The 25,249-nt window shown below is 35.5% G+C and overlaps 1 protein-coding gene across 1 annotated transcript in view; it reads left to right on the forward strand.

Annotated features, from left to right (window-relative positions):
* The window catches only part of SMCHD1 (structural maintenance of chromosomes flexible hinge domain containing 1), a 159,045-nt gene that overhangs the window by 10,253 nt on the left and 123,543 nt on the right, over positions 1 to 25,249 (forward strand). The window contains exons 3-8 of the mRNA XM_047087085.1: positions 585 to 746; positions 5,311 to 5,393; positions 6,057 to 6,187; positions 19,703 to 19,817; positions 19,938 to 20,057; positions 24,876 to 25,042. Coding sequence (XP_046943041.1) covers positions 585 to 746; positions 5,311 to 5,393; positions 6,057 to 6,187; positions 19,703 to 19,817; positions 19,938 to 20,057; positions 24,876 to 25,042 — 778 coding nt within the window. The remainder of the gene's footprint in view (positions 1 to 584; positions 747 to 5,310; positions 5,394 to 6,056; positions 6,188 to 19,702; positions 19,818 to 19,937; positions 20,058 to 24,875; positions 25,043 to 25,249) is intronic.

The following is a 25,249-nucleotide window of genomic DNA, read 5'->3' on the forward strand; positions in this document are numbered from 1 at the left end:
CCCCACTATCTTTTTTTTTTTTTATCCAATTAGATTCCAGGACCTGCCAGTTTTTGTGCTTGATTACTTTTGAATTTAGTTCTTTGTCTGATTTCCTGTGATAGTTTAACTTATTAAGAATTGAGTGTTTTAGGGGCGCTTGGGTGGCTCAGTTGGTTAAGCGGCTGACTTCGGCTCAGGTCACGATCTCGCGGTCCGTGAGTTCGAGCCCCGCGTCAGGCTCTGGGCTGATGGCTCAGAGCCTGGAGCCTGTTTCCGATTCTGTGTCTCCCTCTCTCTGACCCTCCCCTGTTCATGCTCTGTCTCTCTCTGTCTCAAAAATAAATAAAACGTTAAAAAAAAAAAAAATACCTTTAAAAAAAAAAAAGAATTGAGTGTTTTAGATGAGTGGAAATATTTGGGCCAATTCCACTGTACTGTCCTTAATAAAACACAACTGAATTTATAGATAGATCCATTGTGTGAGGGTTTGCCTGTACCATCTCTAAAGATATCTTATAGATATAATTTGCATATTCAGAATTATAAATTCATTGTGTTTCTGATACTAGTGTAGCACTTAAGTTATTACTTCTTAATTACAGATGACACTGTTAAAGATGGAGTCACTCTATACCTGCTACAGTCAGTCAATCAGTTACTACTTACAGCTACAAAAGAACGAATTGACTTCCTACCTCACTATGACACACTGGTTAAAAGTGGCATGTATGAATATTACGCAAGTGAAGGACAAAATCCTTTGCGTAAGTATTACATCTGTACTAATTTTGACAAACTATTACTATACTTTATCCCTTGACCACATGTTGCATTCCTTCACTTTTTAAAAATTCTATTTCTACTTTACTAGAAGATATGACTGGTCATTGTGAACTTCCTTGCTTCAACCTCTTCATCACAATATGTTTCTTTTTCTAAGTCTTCTTCAGAGTAAAGATACCTCTCTTTTAAAACTAATCTAGTTAGTATTACAATTTCTTCCACTTTAACGAATAAGAAATATTGTACCTACATATCTTTCCATCTCTTGTATACTCTGATTTATTCTTCCTGGCTTCCTGTAGACCTCTCCTAATTGAGAAAATTTTTTTTCATGTTACAAATTTGTATACCTGAACTGCACAAGTAAGTGGTTTTTGGTCTGGTCTGCATTTCTTGTTTCTTTCTACCATTACTTCTCACCACTTTTTATCCTACCTTTGGATTGTTTGCTAATGACCTTTATATAAATCAGTTGATTTAGAGAGTCTTTTCTGTCTGGATCCTGCCAGTGTGTTCAGTACTACTTAGATATTCATTATAAACTTATTAAAAATATTTTTCTCATTGTATGCATTATAGTTTGTAGGAAATTAGAATACATAGATAAGTAAAAAGAACATAGAGAACATCATATCTCTACCACACAGATATAACTACCACTTACACTTTGGTGTTTATCATTTCCGACCCTTCCATAACTTTTTTAGTGGTTTTATATGGTGCATACTTCTTTAATCTACTTTTTTGTTTAAAATAAAATGAACATGTTTAATAAATATGTCGGTGTATATTTGTTTTTAGTGTTTATACATTATTTACATAAATTTCTTTGAACAGTGTTCTACTGTTAGACATTTTTAGTCTTTTTTATGTTACACATGACTGAATATTCTTTTGTCTAAATCTTTGTACACATCCTCACCTGAAGTACTGGTATTACTCCTGTCAGCTGCAGTGGCAGGCTCTGTGCCAAATGCTTTATGAACATTATCTCATTTAATCCTTAATCCCATGTAGTAGTTAATGTTAGGTAATGACCCTACTTTGCAGAAGAAACTGAGGCTAAGAGATTTTAGGTAGTTTGACAAAGGCCACCCTACTAGTAAGTGTTGGAGCCAGGATTTGAACCCTAGCAGAGGAAGAACTACCGAACTTGAACTCCTAACCGTTATATTTATTACCTCTGATGTTCATTATATACAAGAAAGCTACCATCTTATTTCTCCCATCTTAAAAACATCATACTTACTTACACCAGCTACTGCCCAGTTTTTGTTCCAGTTTACAGCAAAACTCCGTAAAAGAGTTGACTGTATTTACTGTCAGTAGTGTCGCTCCTCTTCCCATTCTCTCCTTTTCACTCTCTTGTATTTTTTTTTTTTAAAGAGAGTGCGAGCCAGGGGAGAGTGGTAGAGAGTATCTTAAACAGGCTCCATGCTCAGTGAGGAGCCCAACAGGGAGTTTGATCCCACAACCCTGGGGCCATGGCCTGAGCTGAAATCAGGAGTTATATGCTCAACTGACTGAGCCACCCAGTTGCCCCTGTACTTACACTTTGAAAGTCTCCAGTGACTAAATCCAATGATCAGTTTTCAGTTCCCATTTTACTCAAGGCATTGACAGTTTATCACTTCTTCCTCCTTGATAAAATAATGTTCACTTAACTTTTGAGAAACCATACTCTATTTTGTTTCTACCTCACTGTCTTCTCTGTAGTCTTCTCTCTCCATCTTCTTTTTTTCTTCTTTTTCTTCTTTTCTTTAATTGAGATATAATTGACCTCCCTCCTCAACCTTCTTAATCTTGAAGTGCCTCAGGGCTTAGTTCCTTGGTTCCTTATCTTATTTAGTCATCCTATCCAATGTCACTGTTCTAAATACCATCTTTATGGCAGTGACTCCTAAATGGAGGTGATAGAAATGGTAGTTTTTAGTTAAATATTGATAATAATGTCAGACTTCTCTCCTGAATCCCAGTTTTGTCTGTGCAGCTGCCCATATGTTATCTACGCTAGAAAACCTAAGATGGGAGCCCTGATCTGATCAATGAATCCTAACTACACATAATTTTCCCATCCAAATTGATTATCACTTGTTTTTTTAGTTGCTTAGGCCAAAAATCAAATTGATCTTTCATTCAGTCTGTCAGAAAGTTCTGTTGGCGCTATCCTCAGTGTGTATCTAGAAATGACAGTTTCTGTTTCTTTAAACCTGATCTCGAGGAATCATCACCTAGATTATATAGTGAACTCTTAATTCATTTCTATCTTTTCATGCCTGTCCACGTAAGGTTTGAGAAGTCAGATTGTGTTACTCTTCTGCTGAAAACACTGATGGTTCCCCATTTCACTGAGAATAAAAGCCGAAGTCTTTTTAATCATCTAAATGGCCTTTGTAGCGCTGCTTTGTGAGTTCTCTGCCTTTGTCTCACCTCTTCTTTTTGCTTGTTCGTTTTACCCCAGTTCCAGCTCTATACTTAGCTTAGGGCCTTCTGCCTATAATACTCTTTGTCCAGATAGGCCCTGTCTCATTGCCTCACCTCTTTGAAGTTTTGTTTATTACCTTCTTAACAAAAATTAACCTGCTTAAGATTGCAACTGTATTTCCTTTGTGCCTTTACTGTTAGTCTCTTTGCTCTTTCTTTTCTCCATCACGTATACAACTTTCTAACATGATTATGATTATATTACATTTTCCATCTCTCTCATCATTTTCCATCTTTTAAAAAAAATTTTTAATGTTTGTTTATTTTTGAGATAGAGAGGGTGAGCAGGGGAGGGGCAGAGAGACAGGAAGACAGAATCCAAAACAGGCTTCAGGCTCTGAGGTGTCAGCACAGAGCCTAATGTGGGGCTTGAATTCACCAGGAGTGAGATCATGACCTGAGCTGAAGTCAGATGCTTAACCAACTTAGCCACTCAGGCGCCCTGATTCTTCCATCTTTTAATTAGAATGTTAACTCCACAAGATTAGGACTCTTGTCTGTTTTGTTCTATCCCTAGAATAATGGCTGAAAATAGTAAGTGTTTAAATACTTGCATATTGAATGAACTTGTAATTCTTTCTCTGGAGATAGATTTCTAAATATATAATTATAGAGTAAATAGGTAGTTCATTTTCAAGATTTGATATAAATTTAATTGCCTTCCAGATTAGTTGTGCTAGTCATCATTCCTGCTGTCATATGAAAAAGAAAGTCTCCCTGTTTAAGTTCTTGCTTTGATTACTGTGACTTTACATTCCTAGGTCTTTCCCTCCTTTTGTTTCATTGGCCTTTGGTGGTGCTTCTTACTATCCTTGACCATATAGTGGATATTTCTTCAAGTCATGCTGCTCTTTGTTTATACTTTTCTCTTAAGTGATCCAAGCCTTAACTGTTCTGTCAGTGAAGCAAAAATCCTTACCTCTGGCTGTTTTTATTCTCTCAAGTATCTGTTCTAGCTCCCTATGGGCCACCTCTACTCATTGAGTTTGATGTAGTAGTGGTGGGGCATTGCAGCTAAAATGGAATGATTGTTTTCCTTCCCCTCTAAATTTTTCCTTACTGGTAAATATGACCATTTATCAAGTCTTCTAGAGCAAAGACTCAAAACCATCTTGAATTTTTTTCCTTTGTTCATTCATATTTCTGCAGATACCAAATTCTTCCCTCCAAATTTCTCTTAATTCTTTCTTTTCCTCCCATTTCTTACAATGTTCCTCCTCCATTTTCTAGACATTACCATTGGCCAGATCCTTATATGTAATCTGATTTGTGGTAACTTCTTTGTAGTTTATAAACATAGCCATTCTGTAAGTGTTTAGACTTTGGAATGCTTGCTGGGGTGCTACTCTGTGGATTAATTTATAGTGTTGGGTTATGCTTCAGGGAAAGTAAGAGACATAAATTTGGTATGTTGCCCTTTTTAATTAAGGAAATAAAAGTGGAAAATAGTTTTAGTAGTGACCTTGAAGAAAAGAGAATATTAGGTGATAATAGTGAGCCGTTAAGAAGTTGAATATCAGCTTGGTTGTTGTAGAAAATAATTAGCAGTTCTCTGTTAAACAGACATGTTCTGCCATTTGACAAGTTGCTGTTAGTTACAAGATTTCCATATCTAAATTAGTTCTTAATAGACACTTTTATAGTTGCTTTAGATTTGCCCCTTCATCTCTAAATGTGTTTACTTTTGACTTGTGCATGATGTATTACATACCACGAACTAGTATTTGATTTTATGGTTATGGTCTTCTGTTTGTCTTCTATGTCTGTATGTCTGTCTTTAGATTATAAACTCCTTGAAGCCAGGAATCATGGCTGGCTGACTCATGCCGTTTAGTGCCTTACAAGTACTGGGTGATGACTGCTTTTTTATGCGGTGGTGATTGGTGATGATGCCTTTATTATGTATTATATCATTAGGATCAGGATAATACTTTAATTCTAGCTCTTTGGAAAATAAAAGTGATGGCTTAAGGTACTTCAGAGTTTCTTTTACTTTGTACTTTTAAATGAAGTATTTGGGAGGGAAAAGTTAAGCAGTGATGTCTTCTCATTCTCTTCCAGCATTTGCTCTTGCCGAATTAATTGACAATTCATTGTCTGCTACTTCTCGAAACACTGGTATTAGAAGAATACAGATCAAATTGGTAAGAAAATAATATTATAAAGAAATTTTACTTTTCCTTTTATAGAAGTACCGTAAGTTCATTGTAGAAAAATTAGAAAATAAGGTCAAAAACTAAAAGTAGAAATAATTATTTGATGTCTCTTCATTGTTAAAATTTTTTATGTGCCCTTTTTTCTATGCATATATGTATGTGTATATATATATATATATATATATGTGTGTGTGTGTGTGATCATAGCTTACATTTTGTTTTTTGTGATCTTCTACTTTCCCTTGACAGTACGTTGTAGACATTTGTCATATGAATATTCTGCAGTATAATGTTGTTATAGTTTCATTTATTGGTTATATGATAAATTATGTAATCTGCTATTGTTGAACATTTAGATTTTTTTCTGTATTTTTGCCATTGTGAGGAATGCTGGCATGATTGATAGGTCTTTGTACATGTATCTAGTTCCTTAAGCTAAATTCTGAGGTATGGAATTTCTGGATTAAAGGACACGAAGAATTCTAAGGCCTTTGATTTATATAGCTGAAGTATCTTTTAGAAAGTTGTAATACATTTACACTTCCACCAGCAATGTGTGAGTGAGCCCATTGAATTACTTCTTTAATGTTTAACTTTTTATATTTTTAATATTGATTTGATTTTTCCTGTCTTTGTGAACTTATTTCATAGCTTTTTGATGAAACACAAGGAAAACCTGCCGTTGCAGTAATAGATAATGGAAGAGGAATGACCTCTAAACAGCTTAACAACTGGGCTGTGTATAGGTTGTCAAAATTTACAAGACAAGGTGACTTTGAAAGGTTAGAAAACCTTACTCACTTTTTTGATGGGGAACTGGGAATTTTAATAAGAATGGGAACTCTAATATGTCTTTAGTTAAATGTGGTACATTGGAGGTTTTGACATTGTCAGCATATATATTGTCAGCATATATACTTAGATTTTTATATTACTGAGTTTTTATTATCAGTACTTAGAAATAGTCAAAATTACATAATATTTTGCCCTTCCACTGAAGAAATATTTTTGCATTTCCTAAGATACGTAGAAGCTATTATGATATATTAAGTACTTTGGACCTTTCACCCTTTCCTTACTAAATTTTAATGAGAGCTTTGTGGTCTCTAGAGCAGTAGGATGGTTTTAAACTAGGCTTTAGAAATCACCCGATGTGATTTACAGAGTATCTAATGAACCACATTTAGTTCTGTTGAGTTCACCATTGCTCTACTTGACAGGTCTCTGGTTAATAAAACATTCACAGCTGTTAGTGAATAGTGTCTAGTCAAGAGTTTTGTATCAGAATATGCTTATAGAAAATATCCTGAATGAGAATGTTATAGGGGAAACAAAATATACTAGAAGTTGTCAGGGTTGTAAAGATTTAGGTCTTTGGGATATTAGCTGAATTCTAGTAAGAACTGTGACCCACAAGTCTTTTGGTATTTTCAGCTATGTTGTGTACTTCAGGTAGCACACTTGGGAAGAATCTGTTGTTGTTGTTATTATTATTTTTAAGTAATGTTTGTTCGTGTCCTGTTTTTTTCTTTTTGTCATGTCAAGGAGAATCAGTCAAATTTAGGGATTAATCTTAACATTGTTAAAAATTAATATAGTTCGCATATTTGCCTTCTTGTTTCTGAAATTTCAGCACCCACAGAATTTTTATCAAATTTGTACACACTTACAGTGTCATGGTTAGAGGCCATATAGTGAAGAAAGTCTCAGAAATCATTTGGCTTGGTTTGAATCTAGCCTTAATAGTTGCATGACATTGGTCAAGGTATTTTACTTCTTTGGGTTTCAGTTTACATATGTGTAAAATGTGGATAATACCTCATGAGGTTTTGTGAAAACCAAGTGAGTTAGTACACTGTAAAATCCTTAGAATAGAGCTTGGTTTATGGTAAGCAATGAGTAAATACAAGCTCTATAAGCTATCATTTTAGTTACTACTTTCTCACTGTTACCCTCAGACTTTTCTACAACCATTCTTTTTCATTATATTCATGAGTACATGTCATTTCAAGGATTTATAAAGTATCCACAGAGAAGGCAAAGACCATGGTCTTTTATAATGTAAGGATAGAATTTAGCATGCAATAGAAATATTAGGTGTAAGGGAAAGGAGGACAAATAGTAGATTGGGCAAAAAAGGTAGAAAAATGTCATTTAAATCAAATGGAAGAGTAGAAACTATAGTGTTAGATTAAATTTTACCTGGATTCATGGAACATGGATGGACTCTCATTTTTCTCTAGGTCTTAACACAATGTAAACTTTTAAACTTAAGCCAAACGTTAGGGAAATTTAAAATTTTTAACAGTCATTTATTTATTTTGAGAGAGTGTGAGTAGTGGAGAGGGAGAGAGAGAATCCCAGGCAGCCTTCATGCTCAGCGTGGAACCTGACATGGGGCTCGATCTCACAAGTCATGAGATCATGACCTGAGCTGAAATCAGGAGCCGGACACGCTCAACCAACTGAACCACCCAGGCACCCCAAGACATTTTATTTTTTGGTAGAAAGCTAACTGTTGCTGGTTTTGGTCCTAGCATTTTAGGTATCACTAAACAATCAGTTGTTGTAGCTACTATACACTCATAGTCTTTGAGTCTAATATCGGTCCCTTGACCCACCCACTCTGATTTTTGTTAACATCGGATGTTAACAAAGCTTATTCCCCTAGCTTCTGCTCTTGTAGAAGAAGATTATCAGTTGCTTTACTATTTCCAGTTTAGTTTTTACTGGCTACAAGAGTGGATGTCATAGGACACAGGCTATGGAAGACAAGGAAGGACAGCCTAAAATATAAAACAACTGACTCTCTTGGCCTGTAGGTTATGTTGTAGAGAGAAAAACAGAAGTAAAACACACAAAAAATTTATAAGCATTCCAGTCATGGATTATTGCTGTTAAGAAAATATTGGTGGGGAGAGAGGCGCCTGGGTGGCTCAGTCCGTTAAGCATCCAACTCTTGACTTCAGCTCAGGTCATGATCTCACGGTTCGTGGGATAGAATGCCTCATTGGGCTCCAGGCTCAGCATAGAACCTGCTTGGGATTCTCTCTCTCATTCTCTCTCTGTTTCTCCCTCGTTCACTCTTGCTCTCTGTCAAAATAAATGAATAAACATTAAAAAAAAAAATCAGGGGTGCCTGGGTGGCTCAGTCGGTTAAGCCTCCGACTTCAGCTCAGGTCATGATTTCATGGTCCGTGAGTTCAAGCCCCGCGTCGGGCTCTGTGCTGTCAGCTCAGAGCCTGAGCCTGTTTCAGATTCTGTGTCTCCCTCTCTCTGACCACCCCCCCCCCCCCCGTTCATGCTCTGTCTCTCTCTGTCTCAAATAAACGTTAAAAAAAAAAAAAAACTCAGGTGATGTGTTAGAGCCTGATGGGCATCTCTTACGTTAAAATCATTAGATAAGAGGGCCTCTTTGAGATTACATTGGTTGAGGCTTGAATGATTAAAAGAAAATAGCCAAGTGAAGATCTGGGGGAAGAATATTCCAAGTAGAAAGAATACCAGCAAAGACAAAGACCTTGAAAGTATTATCAGCTTGTTTTGATTGGGACAGAGCAAGGAGACAAGTGTGGTTAGACCACAGTATATGGAGGGGAGAATAGAGGGAGATGAGGTGAGAGTTGTTACTTGCCAAAATTCTTTATAACTCCTGCTCAACCTTGGTACTCCTCTTCCACCCACCCTTTTTATTTTGAAAAAGTTAAAGCTAACAGGTTGAAAGAGCTATTAGCATGCACGTATATCTTTCACCTAGATTTATTTGCTAAATAACACTTTGTCACATTTGTTATCTTCTGTCTATATGCATACTCACATTCCCTTCCTAAATCGTTTTAAAAATTAGATTCTTTATGAAATTTCACTACTAAATACTGCAGCAAGTATCTCTTTCACAGGGATATTCTCATAATGATAATACCATTATCACACCCAAGAAATTTATCATTGATTCAAAATATATAATGTTCATATTCAAGTTTTTCCCCTTTGTTATGTCTCTATGTTCTCCTTTACAATAATTTGTCATATATATGTCTTTAACAATACTAGTTTTTTGTGGAGTTCAGACTAGTTGTAGAAAGGTTCAAAACCTGGATCTGAGTGTTTCTTCAGTACTATTCTTTTCCTCAGCAGTTTATGAACATTGTCATACAGAAAAGTTGAAATTCTACAGTGATAACCCAGATATTCATACCTACATTCTTTTTTTTTTTTAAATATAATTTATTGTCAAATTGGCTTCCATACAACACCCAGTGCTTATCCCAACAAATGTCCTCCTCAGTGCCCGTCTCATACCTATTTTCTACCATTGATTGTTGCTTTCCCACTAGTCTATCCTACTGATCTTCAGTTCAGGTTTTAAAATTTAATTCAAAATAAATTACAGATATCTGTAAACTTTTTCCTAATGCTTAAAGCATTGATACCATTACTAGATTCCGTTTCTTTTGAGGTAAAATTTATATGCAGTGAAATGCTCACATCTGTCTTAAGCTTTTCATTGGATTTCTTTTTTTTTTATGGTTCTATAATTTACATACCATAAAATTCACCATATTAAAGTGTACAATTTAGTAGTTTTGAGTATAGCCACAAAGTTGTGCATCATCACCACTAATTCAGAACGTTTTCATCACTCCAAAAGAAAAGAAACCTTTACTCATGGTAGTCACTTGTGTGTCCCCTCACCATCTCCCTCACTCTTAGCAATCGTTAATGTGCTTTCAGTAGTTGTTAGTCTAATTTTTAGTTGTTTTTGTAGGGATTACAATTAACATCTTACAATCCAGTTTGGATTAATAGCAATTTACTGTCTGGAATATACAAAGAATTTGCTTCTATATGGCTTTATTCTCCTCCTCCTCCTTTGTGTTGTTATTTTTATATAAGTGACATCTTTATACATCATAATTGCATCAACATAGTTTTATAGTTACTGCTTTATGCAGTTATCTTTTAAATCAGAAGGGGGAAAAATCAGAAAGGATGTAAAAAGCATCATCTTTAGTAACTATTTTGGGCAGATCTACTAGCAACAAATTCCTTCAGTTTTTGTTTATCTGGGACTGTGTTAACCTTCCTTTATTTTTGAAAGTTGAGTTTTTTTCTTTTAATGCTTTGAACATGTTCACCTACTGCCTTTGGTTCCATAGTTTCTGATGAAGAATCAGCTGTTAATCTTATTGCATATCCCTTGTGTGTGACTAATCTCTTCTGTTTGCTTTCAAGATTTTTTTTTTTTTTCTGGCTTTTAATAGTTTGATACTGATGTATCTAGGTTTGGGTCTTTTGAGTTCCTTCTACTTGGTGTTTGAACTTCTTAGATTTGTAGATTAATGTTTTTCATCACATTTGTGGAAGTATTTGGCCATTATTTCTTCAAATCTTTCTTCTCTGTGGCTCTTATTATCCATATATTGATATGCTTGATGGTGTCCTGTAGGTTTCTGAGATTGTGTTCATTTTTCTTTTATTCTTTTTGTTCCTCAGACTAAGTAATCTCAGTTGACCTGCCTTTAAGTTCACTGATTCTTTGTTCTGCCAACTCAGATCTGCTAGTGAGCCACTTAACTGAATTTTTTTTAAATTGCAGAACTTTTATTTGGTTCTTTTTAAAAAAATAATTTCTGCCTCTGTTGTTGTTTATTTGGTGAAACACTGTGCTCATACTTCACTATTTACTTTATGATTTCTGTTCATGTAATGCACTTTAAAATAGCTGATTTAAGGGCTCCTGGGTGGCTCAGTTGGTTAAGCATCCTACTCTCGGTTTTGGCTCAGGTCATGGTCTCATGGTTTGTGAGATCAAGCCCCACATCCGGTTCTTTGCTGACAACGTGGAGCCTGCTTGGGATTCTCTTTCTCCCTTTCTGCCCTGCCCCTCAAAATAAATAAGTATTTAAAAAATAAAATAACTGATTTAAATCTTTGTCTAGTAAGTCTAGTGTCTGGGCTTTCTCTGAGACAGTTTCTTCTTACTGCTATTTTTCCTGTGTGTGGACTATAATTTGGCATGGCTTATAATTTTTTTCTTTTTTTAAAACTATTTTTAATGTTTATCATTTTTGAGTGAGCGAGAGAGAGAGAGAGAGTGTGTGTGTGTGTGTGTGTGTGTGTGTGTGTGTCTGTCTGTCTGTCTGTAGAGGAGGAACAGAGAGAGGGGGAGGCACAGAATCCAAAGCAGGTTCCAGGCTCTGAGCTGTCAACACAGAGCCCAATGCGGGGCTCGAACTCAGGAACTGTGAGATCACGAACTGAACCAAAGTTGGCCACCCAACCTACTGAGCCACCCAGGCGCCCCAGTTTACAATTTTTTGTTGAGAATAAGACATTTTAAGTAATGTAGTGTTGCAACTCTGGAAATTAGATTGATCCTTCTCCCCAGGGCTTGTTTGTTGCTTCTGGTTTTTTTTTGTTATTTTTATAGTTTCCCCTCTAAACTAATTTTGTAAAATCTGTATTCTTTATCTTGTGTTGCTAGCTAGTGATTGGACATTTCCCTAAATGTCTGGAACCATTAAGTCTTCCGAGCTTTTGCCAGTGCATTTTGTTTGCATATTGGAGTATGTCTTTAATGCTCTGGTAGGAAGTTTAAAACTCTGCCTTTGTCTTTACTTCTTGCTTGCACAGAACCTCAAAGTCAGCCAGAAATGAAAGCTTAGGGCTTTCTTGAGCATGTGGCTAGCCCTGCATATGAGTATGCCCTTCTTCTCTATTCTCATGAATATGTTGCAGCTTTTAAAACCCACTATGGACCTCTCATTCTCCAGCTTTTCTTTGTCAGTTTTTGGCCAGGTTCTTATTTCCTCCCAGTTGTTTTCATTGCGTTCCTCAGCTGTGATCATAAATAATTACCATTGATAAGTTTTTGACACATGACTGAGGGAAAAGTGGTTCACAGTGAGCAGGTTCTGAATTGGGTCAAATAAAGGCAAACCCTACGAGTGGAGGTTCCTTGGGAACTGTCAGACAAATCTAATAATGGCAGTTCTATGGGAAAGGGGCTTTAGGGAAACTCCAAACTTGCTCCAGTGACTCCTGGGTAGCTGGTTTTCACTGTTATTGTAAGGCTATCAGTTTTCAAGGCTTCTGTGGAGCTGGTGAGGCAGGAAGTGGGATAGGGCATGTTAAAACATCACAGAGCTCACTGTTCTGAGATTCAACTGTGTGTCTTGAATAAACACTCCTTGGATTGTTCAAGCCTTTGGTTAATACTTATTCTGAAAATGTTGATTTTTGACAATGTTTGCAGATGTTCTCGTTGCTTTTATCAATGAGCGAGTTTTCGTAGGTCCTTACTCTACCATTATGGAAGTGCTCACTCTGTTCACCGACTTTTGACAAATGCATTCACCTGTGTAATTCAAACCTCTAATAACATGTAGAACATTACATGAACTTAGAAAATTGGCTCATCACTCAGGCATTATTATAATCATTGCCTTAGAAGTTAAATTCGGGGTGCCTAGGTGACTCCGTTGGTCGAGTGTCGACTTCAGCTCGGGTCATGATCTCGCAGTTTGTGAGTTTGAGCCCTGCATCATGCTCTGTGCCAACAGCTCAGAGCCTGGAGCCTGCTTCAGATTCTGTGTCTTCTTCTTTCCCTGCCCCTCCCCTGCTCGCGCTCTTTCTCTCAAAAATAAACAAACGTTTAAAAAAAAAAAAAGTTAGAGGGGTGCTTGCATGGCTCAGTTGGTTAAGCACCTGACTTTGGCTCAGGTCATGATCTCACGGTTCTTGAGTTCAAGCCTCTCACAGGACTATCAGTGCAGAGCCCACTTTGGATTCTCTGTCTTTGTCTCTCTCTGCCCTGCTCCTGCTGGTGCTCCATCTCTCTCTGCCCCTCCCCTGCTAGTGCATATGCTCTCTCTCATAAAAAACATTAAAAACAATTTTTTTAAAAGAAGTTCAATTAGATACCTAGAAAATAATTGCTGTGTGGTAATAATCCAGATGTGTGTTGAATCAGTGCTACCTCCTGCTCAGCCACTGAAAGGTCCTCAACTTAGATAGCCTTTTTTTTTTTTTTTAAATAAAAATAGTATGCCACATAGCTTATTTCCCATGCCATTTTTTTTTAGGTTGTAGAAATGGACCCTCAGCAGGATTTTCCCTAATTTTGCTAAAGAAAAAGTTCGTCTTCAGTACTTTTCTGCAAATTTAGATGAACTTTTACTTTCTGGTATTTGTGTTACTTGAATTCAGAGAATGATTATGTAACATTTAGGCATCCTACTTTAATCGGGTTAGTTTCATTGTGTTGCATAGATTTATTCCAGAAACTCTAATAAGGATCTGTGGCCATTTGTCAGTTTTATTGGAGGTAAAGCTTTCTTTATTGTGGGGTTATTCCCTTTGATAGATTCAAGATAGATATAAATATACATATGTAGTCACTCTACCCTATTTCCTGGCAACCACTTATATTTTAGTTTCTTTTACTAATTTTATTCTCTTTCTTGTTCCTTTTTTTTTTTACTTTCAACACCTTCTGTGATTTCTTGCATATTTTTTTCTCTCTTTTAATAAATACAGTACTAATATATCAAAAAGATACAGTGTCCTTTTACATTGTATCAAGAATATGAATGTTTTTTGAAATTTTTTTGGACTGTGATATGTTATTCCTGAGGGATCTTTCTAAATTCTCTAGAGGAGTGCTTCTGTGATGCAAAAATTTTTATAGGGTCTTAGATTATCTTTCTCTTGTACTTACCTTCATGAAGGGATGTTTATATAACCCTTGAGTGTAGATAAAGGAAATTTTCTGGACTTATTTACACAAGTCTGAAACCTAGACATTTGTGTTCTTAACCTTATTTGCTATGATAGAGTTTTTGCCTAGGTTAGATTTGCATAGATGGTTTGGGTTGAAAGGTAGACTTAATTCCTGGTGATTATGTCCATTCACTGTGAGTGACTAGAATTCTTAGTTTTGAATCAGTCTAAGTATGTGTGTGTTTAATCTCTGAGCCCATCTCTCTCTAAGCTTTTGTGTATTTCCCGTATATGTTTTTAAGATAATATTGGGGGGTATTTTCAGGTTGTTTCCTAGAAGCATTGCCATAATAATTAAAGTCTTAGAAACCATTTACTTTGTTTGTGGGGGGGGGGCAGCTCGATCTCACAACCTTGGAATCATGAGCTGAGCCAGTATCAAGAGTCAGTTGCTTAACTGGCTGAGCCACCCAGGTGCCCCTACTTTTTTTTTTTTTTTTTTAAATACATTAGGTTCATAGAATTTAATTAATTACAGTTTTTGGTTTATAACAATTTATCAATTCAGGCATTGTATTTTTAAGGTTTATTGAAAAATTTAATAAGCCGAATAACCAGAATTTACCACCCAAACCAGTAAGTAGCACAGTTTCTGTAACTTACATCTGTGTGTTCCTCCCTTGTTCTGTTTTTTTTCCTCTCCATCACAGTTAACTATCTTGAATTGTTTTTCTTATTTCCTTATTTGAGCAAAATATTTTATTTTTTATTAAAAACAAAATTTTTTTAATGTTTATTTTTGAGAGACAGAGCGTGAGCAGGGGAGGCGCAGAGAGAGAGGGAGACACAGAATCTGAGGTAGGATCCAACTCTGAGTTGTCAGCACATAGCCACCCAGGCCTGAGCCACCCAGGCACTCCTCCTTATTTTTGTTTTTAAATGTTTATTTTGAGAGAGTGGAGGGGAGGGACAGATTGAGAGAGAGAGAGAGAGAGAGAGAGAGAATCCCCAGCAGGGGAGGCTTTGCTGTGTGCAACACAGGGCTTGATCTCACAAATCAAACTGTGAGCTCATGACCTGAGCCGATACTGAGATTCGGGATGCTTAACCAACTGAGCCATGCAGGTGCCCCCTTATTTCCTTATATTTAAAAAATCTAACTTTGCTTGTTTTTTGATGCTGCAAAAAAGGATAGTCATACGATATGTTGTTCTATAAGGGACTTGTATTTTCACTTAATATTAGGTTACTTAGATTTCGTCTTTGTGTGGGTCTGTAGTTTTTTCTTTTTCATAACCATATAATATTCTTTTGTGCATACTTAAAATTGCACTGTATTTATCCAGTCTCCAGTCAGTGGGCATTTGGCTCCCCATGCCACATTTGGCATTATAAGCATTACTATCTTACTTATAAGTGTTTATGTGTGTGTATAACGTTACATATGTATTTGCTAGTCCAAATCTACGTAAGTTCTTAGATACCTAGAAGGAAATTTGTGGGTTAAAAGATAAAAGTTCCAATGTACAAGGTAGTAAATTGTTTTCCAGAGTGATTGTATTTATTTATACTTCCATCACTTATGTAAGTTTGAGGGTTTTTTTTTTTCTTTTGAAAGTTTGGGTTTTGAAACTCACATACGAATCCATTTGAGTCTGTTGTTTTGGTGGGAGGAATTTTTTACTATTGCTTTGATTTTTTAAATATAGTTAGAATATTTAGGCAATTACTGACTTAGTTTTGGTAAGTTATATTTTACTAGGAATTAGTCCATTTCATTACATTTTCAAGTGTAGTAGTGTATATTTATTGGTAATGTTTTCAAAGAAATAATGTGTGCTTTGATAAATTAAAAAAAAAATTTCTCTTGAGGTGTGGAATCTTAGATGATTGATTTGAGATTTTTCTAAGATGATGATTTTGTGCTACAAATCTTTAAGAACTATTTTCACTACATCCCACAAGTTTTGATAATGGTGTATATTCATTGTCCTACAGTTTGGTGTATTTTTTATTTCCTTTGTAATTTGCTCTTTGATCCATAGATTGAGGAATGTGTTGTTCAGTTTCCACGTGTTCTTAACATATTTTCCTCTTTATGTTTATGTCTAGTTTGGTTTTATTATAGTCAGAGGAAATATTCTCTATACACTCTATTTAAATTTGTTGAGATTTGTTTGTGCTCCAGAATATGATCTATTTGGGGGAATTTTCTGTGTCCTTGAAAAGAATATATATTCTGCTGTTGTTGGGAGGAGTGTTCTGTAAATGTCAATTTGATTCCATTCGTTGATATTGTTTACTTCTTTTATATCCTTGATGGTTTTATATCCTTGCTGGGATATTCTTTTATATCCTTGCTGGAATTTTGAAGTCCCCCACTTATTTACAGGTGTGTTTCTTTTTTCACTTCTTAATTTCTGCTTTATGTTTTTTGAACTTGTGTTATTTTATGTATACGCAGTTAGAGAATTGTTATGCATTCTTGGTAAGTGGATCCTTTTATTATTCTGTAATGCTACTCTGTCCTTGATAATTTTCTTGTTCTGAAGTATATTTTATGTGATATTCTTTAGCTTTCTTTTCATTCATGTTTTCCTGGTATGTCTTTTCTTACCCATTTTCTTTTAACCTACCTGTATCATTATATTGGAAATTCTTTTTTTTTTTTTTATTAAATTTTTTTTTTTTTTCAACGTTCATTTACCTTTGGGACAGAGAGAGACAGAGCATGAACGGGGGAGGGACAGAGAGAGAGGGAGACACAGAATCGGAAACAGGCTCCAGGCTCCAAGCCATCAGCCCAGAGCCCCACGCGGGGCTCGAACTCACGGACCGCGAGATCGTGACCTGGCTGAAGTCGGACGCTTAACCGACTGCGCCACCCAGGCGCCCCTATATTGGAAATTCTTGTAGACAATATATTTGGGTCACTTTTTTATTCATTTTATTTAGTGTATTTGTATTGTCACATTTACTATAGTTCTTGATATATATGTCAGGACTTAAGTATGTCTTGTAAAGCTTCTCTATTCCTTTTATTTTTCATTTTTCTGGCCTTTTTATGGGTTACTCAACATACTTTTCTGTATTTTGCTATTTTTATAAAGTGATTTTGACTATAGTTTTGGTTTTATTTTTTAGTGGTTCTGAGGAATACTGTATACATACATAACATTACATTGTACTAGTAAGGATATTTTACCACTTAAAGTGAATTTTAGAAATTTTAGCAAATTATTTAGGTCCCCTCACTCTCTCATTTATAATTGAGTTTTCTTAAGTTTTACCTCCATGTACATTGAGAACCATATCAAACGGTGTTATTTTGATTTCATCAGACTAATATAATTTAAAAACTCAAGAGGAGAATGAAGACCTATTTATCTATGTATTTCATTGTTCTTGCCTTTTTTTTTTTTTTTGATGGTTTCCTGGTGATACTCCTTATCAGCTTGCTTTGATGTTACTGTAGCTACTCCAGCTTTTACATTTGTGTTGATGGTAACTTTTTTTCCAACTTTTTAACCTATTGACACTTTATATTTAGAGAGTTTCTAGAAAAAAAATAGTTTCCTTAAGAGAGAATATAGTTGTGTCTTAAAATTACACAATCGCTGCCTTTGAATTGAGGTTTCAGACCAGTTACATTACTGTGATTATTGGGATGTTTTGATTTAAACTCTGCGGTCTTTGTTATTTGTTTTTTTCATTATGTTTTTTTGTTGTTGTTGTTCCCGTTTTTCTTTTTTCTTCTGCCTTATTTTAAAATGAGTATTTTGTGTGTATTTTAAAATGAGTATTTTATTTCCTTTGTTGGCTTATTATTTGCTACCCTTCTTGTATTGATAATGTTAGCATTCAAAGTATGTATCTTCAATTTGTCACAGTCTATATCAAGTAATAATAATATACTACTTACATACAGTATTAGCATACCACAGCAGTAATACCTGTGCCATTTACTGTCTTAAAATTTATTTAGTATTAATTATTTTGAGAGAAAGAGACAGAGTGTGAGCAGGGGAGTGACAGAGAGAGAGGGTGACACAGAATCCAAAGCAGGCTCCCAGTTCTGAGCTGTCAGCACAGAGCCCAGCACAGGGCTTAAATTCATTACCTGAATTCATTACCTGAAGTTGGATGCTTAACCAACTGAGCCAGGTACCCCCATGCCATTTACTGTCTTGATGTTTTGTTTTTACAAAGTTTCTGTTGATATATATTAAATATTGAATTGTATTATTTTTATTTTCCTTTATTTTTATTTTTTAAGTTATTTATTTTGAGAGACCGAGAACACGCATGAGCGGGGAAGGAGCAGAGTGGGAGGGAGGGAGAAAATCCTAAGCAGGCTCCGTGCTTTCAGCACAGAACCCAACATGGGGCTCGATCACATGAACTGTGAGATCAGGACCAAGAGTCAGATGCTTAACCGACTAAGCCACCCAGGTGCCCTCGTTATTTTCCTTTAATCAGGAGTCCTTCCCTCTGTTTAATTCACACATTCATCACCTTACATACTTCTTTTTTTTTCCCTCTTAACGCAGAAGAAAAAAAATTAAAAAAAAAAAAGACAGTTAAGTTTAAATCAAAACATACCAATAGTCACAATAATGTAATTGGTCTAAAACCTCAATTGAAAGGCAGAGAAGAGGATTTTTAAATTTTATTCTCTTAGCACATTTCAGTTATACATACAGTAGTGTTAGTGATTAGATCCTCAGACCTTATTTTTCTTATAGCTGAAAATTTGTGTGTTTTCGCAACTGCTTCCCATTTCCTGACTCCCCAGCTTTTGTCAGACATTACTTGTAGCCTTTTCCATTTTTTCCTCTTTCTAGAACTATGCTTGTAGTGTAGTGAGATAGTTTCCTACTTTGGAAACGTATGTCTTTTATACCTACTTTGATATTTTCTGTTCCTTTTCTTTATTTCTTATGGGTAAGTTCTTTGAATGCTGTCTTTGTATTTTCTCTTTCTAGCTGATCTTTAGCTTTTCCATTGAGTGTAATAGGGGTTGTAGCCTCACCCCCAATTGTTTGTATCTGATATTGGGAAATGGTGTCCCTTGATACCTAGCCTTTATTTTGAGAACCCAGGGATGCTTACTCTCCAGAGTGTTGTTATGGTGCCATAAGAGGTTCTTTTGTGTCATGTTACTAGGAAATAAGAAATGTTTTTGCTACAATTCCCATTATTCAGAAATTATTTTTACAAGTTTAGAAGCAGTAAACAAATTTGAAGGGACAATTCTAGGGGCAGTAGGATATATAAGGATACAGATATTTATTTAGTCTTGTTTGCTAAGAGAGTTTATGATTTAGTAGGGTGGGCCCAAGAAGGTGCATTTTTTGAGTTTCCAGGTGATGCTGATATAGCTGGTCTGGGGAATACATTTTGAGAACCACTGGACTATTTATCTTGACTTTGGGCTCCGATTCTTTTACCTTGAATGGGGGTGTTGTCTAGCTTGGGGATCATTTTATTAACACTTAATAAAAGTGCTTTAACAATTTCCTTTGGCATCTAAGTAGCTTGTTTAAAGTCACTGCATTAATGTTTTATTTTAGTGATCATTCAGGATATGTTCGTCCAGTACCAGTGCCACGCAGTTTAAATAGTGATATTTCCTATTTTGGTGTTGGGGGCAAGCAGGCTGTTTTCTTTGTTGGACAATCAGCCAGAGTAAGTAAAAAGATTTCTTTTAAATGAGAGTTGATTAAAATACTTGGAGGTTGATTCTGTCTAAATTACTAATTAGTTTAACTTTTAGGAATTTTTAAAGTAGTCTTTAATATTTAACAGATGATAAGCAAACCTGCAGATTCCCAAGATGTTCATGAACTTGTGCTTTCGAAAGAAGATTTTGAGAAGAAGGAGAAAAATAAAGAGGCAATATATAGTGGATATATTAGAAACAGAAAGGTATGATACATTTTAACTCATTAATTATAAAGTTGTTAAATTGGACAGATAGAGAAAGTACTTTTTTTTTCAATTTCTAGCTAAGATACTTAGCTATTGCTTTAAAAACTTGAAGGTATGGAATTTTCAAATTCCATTACTTTTTCTTCTTTTTGCTTTAGTCTTGTGAATAGCAAAAGTGACCATATACATGCTTTCTCAGGCTGGAAATCTTCAATGCAATAAGATGTCTCATAAAGCTGAGTAAACTTCCTTGGAAATTGATCATATAATTATAAACTTTTTCCCTTACACTGAGATTGATTTTTTAAATCTTTTTTTGTCTAACAGTTTCAGACTTGGAGTAGAAAACACTTATAGTATAGGGAAATAAGCTTTTAGGAAATTGGAGCTCCAGAGAAATAAATGAGTGATTTACTTTTGTTAGAAATTTGCATTCATATTCTAATTTTAATGAGCAGAATATTAATGAATTTGAGTCTTGGTGGTGAGTTCATAGTATTGTATTATTCAACTTTTCTCCACTTGAAATATTTTGGAATTGTTTTAAAATCTTTAAAGTTTGAGCTTCTTAAGTCTTATTCTAAAACAAGTTATAAAAAATTTATAGAAAAGTACAAATAAAAATGTGCTCAGATTCCAGAAAAAAATATCTAGTTGAATTTCTAGTCTTTTTTATTTTATAGGGTGTTTTTTTTTGTTTGTTTTTTGGGTTTTTTTTTTTTTTTGGTATTTTTAAATTTTAATTCCAGTGTTACACAGTGTTGTACATTAGTTTTGGTGTGCAATACAGTGATTCAACAATTCTGTATATTACTCATTGCTCATCAAGAGTACACTTATTGAAACTAATATAACACTGTAAATAACACTGGAATTAAGAATAAAACCTCCTTATTAGCATCTTGAGTTGGAAGGGGAAAGTATACTCTTAATCCCCTTCATCTACTTAATTTTTTTTTATATAACAGTTTTGAGCACACATTTTTTTTTTAACATTTTGAGTATTTCTCCATTTTATAAAATATTTTGCTGTACCACACACTTTTTATTTTTATTTTTTTAATGTTCATTCACTTTTGAGAGAGAGAGAGAGAGAGAGAGAGACAGACAGCATGTGAGCAGGGGAGGGGCAGAGAGAGTGGGAGAGACAGAACTTGAAGCAGGCTCCAGGCTCTGAGCTGTCAGCACAGAGCCTGACATGGGGCTCGAACCCATGAACTGTGAGATCATGACTTGAGCCAAAGTTGGATGCTTAACTAACTGAACCACTCAGGTGCCCTAGTACACACACATTTTTAATACCTTCATGGTGTTTTGTCTGAATGTGTTATAATTTGACTATTCTGTTGAGCATTTACTGTATTTAAAGGATTTTATTATAAATACACTGCCATGAATGTCTTTGCAGTTTTTTCTTCATATAGCTATTAGAATTTTAATAGTTATGACAATGAATTTAAACTTTTTAAATGTTCATGGTGTGTATTACAAAATTGCTCTTCTAGAAGGTTAAACCCACATCTAATATACTCCCCAAAACAGTATGTGGAAGGGCCTATCTGATAATTTCCTTATTTTTAAAAAGTGGAGTGGAGGGGAAGGCAGTAAAATGCTGGCAATTTGACAGGTGAAAGTAATACCTTTTCTTTATAAATGGGCTGATTTTTTTTTTTAATACTTTCAAGCCACCTTTATTTTCTGTATAACTTAACATTCTCCTCTGTTTAGGAAATTTCTTCATTTTGCTCATCCCTCTTTTCGTTGTATTTATTACACAATTTATGTATCATATTATATTTTTTTTCTTTTTTTTTTTTTTTTTAAATTTTTTTTTTTTCAACGTTTATTTATTTTTGGGACAGAGAGACACAGAGCATGAACGGGGGAGGGGCAGAGAGAGAGGGAGACACAGAATCGGAAACAGGCTCCAGGCTCCGAGCCATCAGCCCAGAGCCTGACGCGGGGCTCGAACTCACGGACCGCGAGATCGTGACCTGGCTGAAGTCGGACGCTTAACCGACTGCGCCACCCAGGCGCCCTGTATCATATTATATTTACATACTGATATTCCATCTTTCTCATCTTATGTTACCATCACAAAGCCCTGTAAAGTATATTTGTGGAAATATTATGCTGTGTTAAAACTGGTGGAAAATAGGAGTTCAGAATTCAAGTGATTTTTAAAACTGTATAGGTATGATAAAGCTTGGATAGAACTAATGTCTCTTGGATCATCATTTCTGCCACTTTTTCCTGTGATTTTGTGCTTAATTTGTCCTAACATAGGTTTCATGGCTACTGGTAGGCCCTTGGTCCTTTTTTTTTTCTGGACAATCTTTTCCAGCCTACTATTTGGCTTCTCCAACTTTTACACACAGTTATTACAATGTGTACAGAGTTGGTGGCTCTTGATGTACAACCAGGAGTCTTGCTTTTTCTAGGAGGCAATATATATGCTACTTAATACTAACAGTTCTTAAATCTGTATTTGTCAAGACTTTTCTCTTAAGATTGAGACACTGAATCAGGCTGGACTCCATTGAGGAAATAAATCATTGTAGGCTCTTCAAACAGAAAAGGATTTAATAAAAGGAATTTGATGTTTGCATGATTATTGAAAGCGCTAGGAGTGGGCTCTTGGCTGAGCCTCATAGAAAGCTATTGGGACACTCTGAAGTGACCTTCAAGGCATGCTGTAACATCTGCTATAATAAGGTAGCTGGAGGACCACCACTGGATCTGGAATTTAGAAACACCCTGCCTTATCTGTGATCCAGGTGTTGGAAAGGTCTTGCTGCCACAATTGCTCCCAACACCAAAACACAGACCTTCTGGCTATAACCCATGCTGTATCAGTGCTAACACTTGAAGCCAGAACTTGAATATTGGTCTTTCAGTACCTTGCATGATAACAGAAAATGTTCAAGACATCTCAGGAAAATGGGCTTTGAGTCATTTTCCTCTTCTAAATCTTTGGCTACTACATCTAATTGATGAAACCGAATTCGCATCCACAACCTAAAATGTAAGGGAGTCTGAAAGGTAGACTTTTGGTTTTGCATTCTCTGCAGCCCAGGAAGGGACAACAAAAGGTGGGATGAATTGGTGCTGAATACCAACTGATTATATCTGGTATACTCATTTCCAATTTCAGGTAGATGTCCTTCCAGATGTTCCATAAAGAACTCACTTTTGGTACCTCTGAAATCAGATTATTATCTACATCTTTCCCTATTCTTTGTTTATCTTCACCTTTCCTCTACCCTTTTCAATTAACAGTATCCCTTGGCCAGAGTAGTTAGTAATTGTGTAATCCTTGTTAATCATTCACCATTCAGTTCTGACTAAAATAGTTTTTCATCTACCCTCTCTTCCATCCATATTCACTGCTTCTTTCAGCCTTTCCAGCCTCATCTTTCATCATATATTTAATATATACTTCAAACTACCTTGTTTGCCTTATACTCTCAAATCCTTCATATTCTCATGGGGCTGGAATGTTCTAATCTTCTGGGAAAATGTCACACTCTTTTTAATTCTGTAGCTCTTGGTTCATATCTTTATAATGGCACATTGTTTTGTAATCATTTGTTTCTCATCTATTAGATGGAATTTATAGGGAGGAGGGGCACTGTCTTAGTTAACTCTTATCTTCCTTGTGCCTATATTGAGTCATAGGACTTAGAAGGTGCTTGATAAATATTTGGTAATGAACCCACATCATTAGTAAACCCAAACTAATCCACTAAGCTCTCAAAGGGTATAAAATGTTATTTGTATACTATATGTTGTAGCTGTAGTATTAGTGTGTAGCGATGCATTGGAATGGTTTTGGAGGGTTGGTTTGTTTGTTTATTTTTTTGAGCAAGAGAGATAGAGGGTGCGTGCATGTGCCCGAGTAGGGGAGGGGCAGAGAGTGAGGGAAAGAGAGAATCCTAAGCAGGCTCCGCATTCAGCAAGGAGTGTGATGGGGGGCTTGATCTCAACACTGCAAGATCATGACTTAAGCTGAAATCAAGAGTCAGATGCTTAACCATCTCTGGCACCCTTAGAGGGCTTGTTTTTATTTACTTAATGTGCTGTAGTAATATATGCTTATTAAAAAAAACAGTTTCCTAGATGTAATAGTTCAGCGTGTATCCTTACAAGCTTTTATGTATATAGCAACATACATAGTGTATGTATGTATATACATGTAATTTTAACACATAGAGACTAACTGTAAAAACGAGACATTTGTAATTCTTACCCTCAAACACTACCCATTCTTTCCCCCTCCCCACTTTGCTTCTGAGCAAGCTATAGATACTCTCTGAAACTGGACTAGGGCACAGGATGATTTTACTCCCTTTTAAACACAGTTCCTTTGGGCTAAGCCAGCTGGGTTCAGGCTGCATCCCAGTTTTCTTGAACATGGAGAGCTGGGCATTTGTCCTGACCAATTTAAGTGGTAGGTATCTCAAGGAAGAATTCTTTCCACCCTAGGGTAAGTGTCCTTAGTTTTTTTTTCAGCATTTTTAAACTCATTATTTGTTGTTGTTGTTTTACCTTTTCTTTTATGATTCTACAATTGGTTTAGCATTATGGTATAGGGTACTCCTGTATATATGCCACATTAGCAATTTATGTTAAAGCTATCCTGCTCTCACAGCATTGTCACATACTCAGCTGATTTGTATTGGGCCATTTTCCTTCAAAAGTTTTTTGAAGACTGTTTATGAAACTATCCAAGCGAATCATATTAAAAGTCAATGTAAATGTTGTTTATTACAATTAAGTGTATCTAACCTATTGTATTTATATTCACTCTCCTAGCCATCTGATTCTGTTCACATTACAAATGATGATGAAAGATTTCTACATCATCTTATCTTAGAGGAGAAAGAAAAAGATAGCTTTACTGCTGTGGTTATCACAGGAGTACAACCAGAACACATACAGTACTTGAAAAATTATTTTCTTCTTTGGACAAGACAGTTAGCGTAAGTAATTATTTGAGGACATGTTACTACTTTTTTAAGACAAAATATTACAGATACATCAAAAACCTCTTTGCTGTGTGTTTTGTGCCTCATTTCCTTCCCTTCAGTACAGTAACTAGTGCTCTGATCTTGGCATTAAAATACTTCTCTATTCTGTAAATAAATATTGATGACTTGCAATATGTTGGTCATTATTTGAAGGACAGG

This window comes from Lynx rufus, unplaced genomic scaffold, assembly GCF_022079265.1.
Source record: "Lynx rufus isolate CCGP_SWC_20201006 ecotype Redwood Valley unplaced genomic scaffold, mLynRuf1.p SCAF_22, whole genome shotgun sequence".
Classification (NCBI taxonomy): Eukaryota; Metazoa; Chordata; class Mammalia; order Carnivora; family Felidae; genus Lynx; species Lynx rufus.